The sequence below is a fragment of the Tachypleus tridentatus genome, chromosome 1 (genome assembly GCF_004210375.1).
Source record: "Tachypleus tridentatus isolate NWPU-2018 chromosome 1, ASM421037v1, whole genome shotgun sequence".
Classification (NCBI taxonomy): domain Eukaryota; kingdom Metazoa; phylum Arthropoda; class Merostomata; order Xiphosura; family Limulidae; genus Tachypleus; species Tachypleus tridentatus.
In genome coordinates this window covers 30,956,151-30,962,982 of record NC_134825.1, presented here as the reverse complement: position 1 = coordinate 30,962,982, position 6,832 = coordinate 30,956,151, and the positions used below count along the sequence as shown (strand labels likewise).

The window sequence follows — 6,832 nt, the reverse complement described above, 5'->3', positions numbered from 1 at the left end:
AACCTTCAGACAACAAGTCGAGTGCCTTAACCATCTCGCCATACCTGGCCTTGAAACGATTTTTGTCAATGCTATCGGAAATTGTTCCAAAAACACGAGAATTTTCCTAAATTTGTTAACATCAAATTATTAACCTGGGATAGAGATAATTTGCTCCCTCGAAAAATATAACTGGTAATAACTAGAGCACTATTATTAATGGTGTTTCTTACAGTAAATTTAGTGAAATTAAAATAAGAAAGGTACCAGTAAACAAGTATGAAAGTTAGTTTACCGTACCTTATATTTCAAAACCAGTTCTTCCCCCTCCCTTTTTATGGCTGAACAATGAAATCTAAGTGGGAGGTGTTTAATAGGTTTCATCAACAAATATGATTGGCTACTCGCCGAGTTCCAACCTATTCGTCCAATCAAAAGAGAATGAACACCTGGAGACTGGGTTCAAAAGCTCAGTGGTTGCATGTACTGATCCACTTTAGACGAGGCGAGCTGTTAATGCGGCGATTATGGTTGACGGAATGAACAGTACCATCAGCCCCGAGGGTCACAGTCCTGGGAGCGCCAAACAAGAACACATCAAACGCCCCATGAATGCATTCATGGTATGGTCTCGTGCTCAACGCCGAAAGATTGCTCTCGAAAACCCTAAGATGCACAACTCCGAGATCAGCAAGAGATTAGGAGCTGAGTGGAAACAGTTAACCGAGGACGCAAAACGACCTTTTATCGATGAGGCCAAGAGACTGAGGGAGCAGCACATGCGGGAACACCCCGACTACAAGTACCGACCTAGAAGGAAACCGAAATCACAGGTGAAGAAACCAGAAACATATCCCTTTCCTTTGCCCTACATCTCTGGACACATGGATCCTCGAGCTTATATGACTTCTGCAGCCATGCAACAGGCGGCTGCTGGATATTCAGAGAAACACCAAATGGCAGCAGCTGCCATGCAATCGTCTTTCTCTCCGTACTCCATGGGTTCTCCGTACTGTGCACCTTTGACATCTTCGGAAGCTACATCCGGTTTTGCTAAACTTGATACTGCTCCTGCGTCACCATCCGTTACCTACAAAAACGACATTGCTGCTCATTCTTCTGGCCCAACGACTGGTTCTCTCTACGGTGCAGCAGCAGGATTCTATCCGCCAGGATTAACAGCCATCAATTCCCCGATGTCCGGCATGTCCACTGGCCAAGTTCCGGTCAGTATGGCACATCTCAGTCCAGTGTCTTACGCAGCCTCAGCCTACATGTCAGCGTACGGCTACGGACCTGCTGGGTATGGGCCACCTAGTGATTCACAACGTCGAAGTCTTCCTATGTTGTTTTAGACCAGTTAGTTGTGTTTGTTTTATATATATATATATTTGTTAATACAGTAAGTTACAATGGGCCCTAGACTGAAAAATCAATACATGAGGCTGGTGCAAGTGGCCTCCGAGACTAAGACGTCAGTATAAGAGACTGGTGTAACAGTAACCCCTGGACTGAGAAGTCAGTATAAGAGACTGGTGTAACAGTAACCCCAGGACTGAGAAGTCAGTATATGAGACTGGTGAAACAGTGTAGTTTGAAGACTTAAGGTTAATATGAGCCCTTTATTTACGTGTTTATACAGAGTTCGCCAAATAATCTTAAACTTCTATTTGTTGTAAATGTGCCTTTGTAAAACGAGCTTTCCTAAAAGTGGTACATACAACTGTAAATTTGCTATACCAGTATTTATTTTGGAGCAAATGTTTATAATTGTCTAACATGAAACATTTGGTTAATGAGACCTACAATAAATTAAGAGAGTGCCTTTAAATAATAATAAAAAATGAAAATACGGACTACAATGTGTGAAAAATGTTAAATTAGTGGCTGGAAAATAATATTTATTATAGTATAAGGCGAATTTGTTCAGTTTTAATACGTCAAAATGAGCGAATTATCAGCCTCGAAACTACAAGTATCTTAAGGTAAAATATTCCAAATAATTTGTTTGTAGTCAAGAAAAACCAAAGATCTTGTTTAATTTGTAAGCAGGATAAAATATTAAGGTATTCATTTGCATATCTAATTTTGAAACCAAGTCGATATATATATAGTTTGACGTATAACATGTATACCACGTTTGTATATGTATATATATATATACACACAGTCTATGTGTAGAAAAAAAAACGATGTTAAATATGTTTCATCCAAGGTTTGTATTTGAATAAAATAGATTATATTTCTAAAGGCTTTGTTATCTATTTGTTTTTCAGTTGGTGTTCTTTTTATTACGATTTCAAGGCAACCTATTAACATACAAACAATAAAGTTAGCCTAACCGCCTAACTATTGCGTCTTTTGCGTGAAGCATCTTATACCATTCCAGTTAAGCCTACTTTGTAAATACCGTGTTTCTCCGAAAATAAGACAGGGCTTATATTAATTTTCACTCCAAAATATGACACTAGGGCTTATTTTCGGGGGATGTCTTATTTTGATATATTAAAAAAATGAAGTTACAAAGTAAAACTATTAAATTAACCATTTAAAATAAACTATTATTAAACTAACTGATTAATACTTAAACAAACTAATTAACTAACTATTAAACTAATTAATAAATTATTATTTTTTTATTTCTTTCCTCTTCCTGCCACTCTTAACTAGGGCTTATTTTAAGGGTAGGGCTTATATTAAAACTATCCCCAAAAATCACACTAGGTCTTATTATCGGAGAAACACGGTAGTACATTTGAAGGAAACGTGCCGACAAGGATTGAGGCCACTTCAGCAGGAAAGAGCGAGACTGGTGTCATATCTATTATCAATAATTAAGATTCCATTTCTTAGCATGGATCACTAGATGCTGTTAACGTCACTTCGTTAACGATAAAATTTTCGTAACAATTTGGACAATTAACATAGTAAGAGTTTGTTTGTTTTGTTTGTTTTTTTGAATTTCGCACAAAGCAACTCGAGGGCTATCTGTGCTAGCCGTCCCTAATTTAGTAGTGTAAGACTAGAGGAAAGGCAGCTAGTCATCACCACCCACCGCCAACTTTTGGGCTACTCTTTTGCCAACGAATAATGGGATTGACCGTCACATTATAACGCCCCCATGGCTGAAAGGGCGAGCATGTTTGGCGCGAAGGGGATGCGAACCCGCAACCCTCAGATTACGAGTCGCACATAGTAAGAGAAAAAAAAGACAGACAAAAACATTTTGAAAAGCAGCATGTCGAAATCTTACAGTGTACCTAGATAGAGACCATTGGTTGACATATAGCGTCTAAAATCTTTATATCTAATATTAATATTCAGTTAGAGACAATTAGAAACTTTACATTGTAGAAAAATACCCATATATAAAGTCAACATCTTTATAGATGGGTAGGCAAGAAGAGACAATCTGATCGTGTGTAACATCTAAAAACTTTACACAGTACAATAATTCTAAAATAGAGACACTTAAAAAAAAACATTACAGGGTAGACTAGCTAGTACCCAGCTAAAGTCACCTAAAAATATTACGGTTTTCTGATTTGTTTTTGAATTTCGCGCAAAGCCACACGAGGGCTATTTGCGCTAGCTATGTCTAATTTAGCCATGGTTCTTAACCTGGGGGTCGTAACCCCTTGGGGGTTCATTTGAAGTTTCTCGGGAGGTCACGGAAGGTTTGGAAATTATTGGGGAAATCACGGAGCAGTTTGTAGTTTTTGTGGTAAGTGCCTGCAACTGCCCACCAATGAGAAACACGCTGAAGTGCGGCAGTTGAACCGCGTCGAGATGCTTGTTGCGCAACCACCTGTCTAATTTTGAGTAAAAATTTTCATATATTAAGAATTGTCTAAATTCTTTTAACTATATAATATTAATACATCGAACTTAAAATTTAAATATCAAAGTTTCCATCATATTTAGTATATTTTCTCATCATATATATATATATATATTATACCAACCCTCACAATAAGTGAATAAGAATGTTTTGTATGATGTTCAGTAATTCCATGGATTTTACATTTGTTTAGAACTTGTAGCATTTCTCAAGGTCATTTATTTGTAACATTTTCAATAAATTAGGATCTTTATATAATTTTGTTTTGTTCTACCTTTACGCAAAGTTCGCCATTACAAAAATTATTATAGGGATCACGGTAATACCCTGGAGAGTCTCAGGGGGTAAGACGATGAAAAAGATTAAGAACCACTGGACTAGAGGGAAGGCTGCTCGTCCTCACCGCCAACTCTTGGGCTACTCTTTTACCAACGAATAGTGAGATTGGCTGTAACATTATAACGCCCCCACGGCTGAAAGGGCGAGCATGTTTGGTATGACAGGGATTCGAACCTGTGACCATCAGATTACGAGTCGAGTGCTTTAACCACCTGGTCGTGCCGGGCCTTGGTGTTCTGGTACCCGAAGATGTATAAGCAATTGACATGTATCATGTACACTGTTTTACACAGTATATAATCTATCGGAGACAGATTGGCAAGGTTAAGTGTAAAATAGTATGTAAAAACTTTACATTAAAGCATACATTCAGGTCGACATAAGTGTTTCACATATATATAAACGTGTTCAGAATGACAAATACATACCACATATATATGTCGGTCTGAAGCTGTGTTATGGCTTAGCAAACACTAATGTCTTGTTAAATGTTTATTTCCTAAGTGTGTGTAGGACCTGTAGTTCTAAGTTTCTGTTGCGCTATAACAAGAAATTTTAGTATTTTTAATTTCTGATGTATATCACAGAATAACTGCGGATCTGAGTCTTAGTTGTGATCTCGATACTTGAGCGACTGCAGTCATTTTTCCATGGGGTGGGGGCAAAGTAGTGTGAAATTGTTGTTGGGTGTTTAAATAAATATAGACTGCATGTGCTGTTAAGTAAATTCATATGCATAAGCTGAATGAATGAATAAATAGTTATCCAGGGGGACAGATTCCCCGGACGCATATTCCATGCTCAATTATTAGAAAAAAAAAAAAGGATGTTGGTTCCCGGTTAACAGGTGACGGGTTGAGTTTTGGAGGATAACAAATTATTAAAGTCACTATTTAGAATGAGGCGAGGAGAATACAGTAGAATACGCCAGTTCAATTATCACAAGCAAGGAGGTCATAAAATTAATTATAGTATTTCTGCTTTTAGATGTAAAAAAAAAAAAAAAAAGGCTTAGGATGTAGAGCAATGTATCCTCACTTGTTAAGTGTTTTATAGGCTGCATCAAAATATTACAGATTGGTAAACCTCTGTTAAGTTATATTAAAAATAAGCTGTACTCTACGATCTTTTGTGTTCTGAATTAGATTTATTGAAGAAATTGACGAAATGAAGTTTAAAAAAGATTAATACCACGCAATTTCTAAAACGTGACTGTGTTTGTGTTTTTTATAACAAAGCCACAGCAAACTATCTGCTGAATCCACCGAGGATAATCGATCCCCTAATTTTAGGGATATAAATTCGAAGACTTACCGCTGTATCAGCGGGGTACAAAACATAACTCTAAAGACTAGTAATTTTTCCTTTAGCTTAATGTCGTACCTTAAGAGTTCTCAAACTGATATTAAACAGTTTTTTGAATTTTCTTAAGTACACATTCCAGTGGGACAGTGTTCATGATTTTTCAAATATGTATTAATTTAAGTACATTAACGACAATTTAATTTTTAAAAATATCTCATTCATAAAGCACTAGTTTTCAGTTTAATTCTATTTTCTGCTGACCACTAGTCGCTAAGAGAACAATAGGCAGGTGGTCGTTAGCGGGATATCTAACGTGGTTTGAAGCGCCTTCCATAATGCGTCTTTTACACTTTGCATTAAATACATACAAGTCAAGAACTATCAGTGTTACATATTCGTCAGAAAAAGGGTTTATTGCTGTCCGTTTTCCTGCTGTTTCCTTTAGTATTTTGATCTCTGACCGAGGTCACGACCTCGTGCAAATTGTTGGAAATACTCTGGAAATACTCTTGAAGGGCAAGACGTTATAATTCTTGACACTGACTGACCAGCAGGTGTCTAACACTTGAGCAGCTTTATTACACCTAGGGGTATTACAAGAGTGACACATTTCCTTCCAAGTGCATGTTAAATCGAAAAGAAAGAATTTAAACTACCCGGGAAATTTAAGCTCGCCTGAATAACAGCACATACAGTCCTTATTTAAACACCTAATAACATACCTACTTCTGAGCCAGTGTCAAAATGTTTCAAAAACTAAAAACAATCTCTAACTGTAGAATAATTTTTAACTTTAGTTTCATTCAATCCAAGTATCTTAGAACCAAGAGAACCTCACTGATTATTATTCACAGCTCAGCTTTTATATTCTTATGGAAAAAATTCTTATGTCACGAGAGCGATAGGATTTAGTGTAACATTTACTAAACGTAAGTATATGTATATAAAACCGTAAAGTAATATTTCCACACAAATACACATCAGGTAAGGTAATCCTGTTCTCGTTTTTTACCTTATATATCCTTAAAAACGTTATTCCTCTGTAGTATTAAAACTACCATGGTGTGGTAGTTAGCGTACCTGGACTGTGACTCTAAGGTTTATGGTTCGCGTTCCCTTTGGCTCAAAAACGTGCTATGTACTTTAACCGGTACGAGATAGAGAAACAACTCTCACTATTCCGTCAGAAAAAGGTTGTCTGAGATTTAGCTTTAGCTACTGTTGACTAGCTGCCTTTTCTGTTAATTCAAAATGAGGAAAGAATAGCGAAAACAAAACAGTAATCAGTTTAAAACAGCTTACCTACCAGTTGAAGATTTGGTCTTACGTAAACAAAACAGTAATCAGTTTAAAGCAGCTTACCTACCA

General features: G+C 36.8%; 1 protein-coding gene across 1 annotated transcript; it reads left to right on the top strand.

Annotated features, from left to right (window-relative positions):
- Positions 1–331: 331 nt before the first annotated feature.
- Positions 332–2,219, top strand: LOC143245833 (transcription factor Sox-21-A-like). The gene has a single exon (XM_076492123.1). It carries the CDS (start codon positions 507–509, stop codon positions 1,332–1,334), a length of 828 nt encoding a protein of 275 aa, XP_076348238.1. The 5' UTR covers positions 332–506; the 3' UTR covers positions 1,335–2,219.
- The last annotated feature ends 4,613 nt before the right edge of the window (positions 2,220–6,832 follow it).

What these genes read in the sequence shown, in the direction of transcription:
- LOC143245833 (XM_076492123.1), top strand. Translation starts at nt 507, where the DNA reads ATGGTTGACGGAATGAACAGTACCATCAGCCCCGAGGGTCACAGTCCT.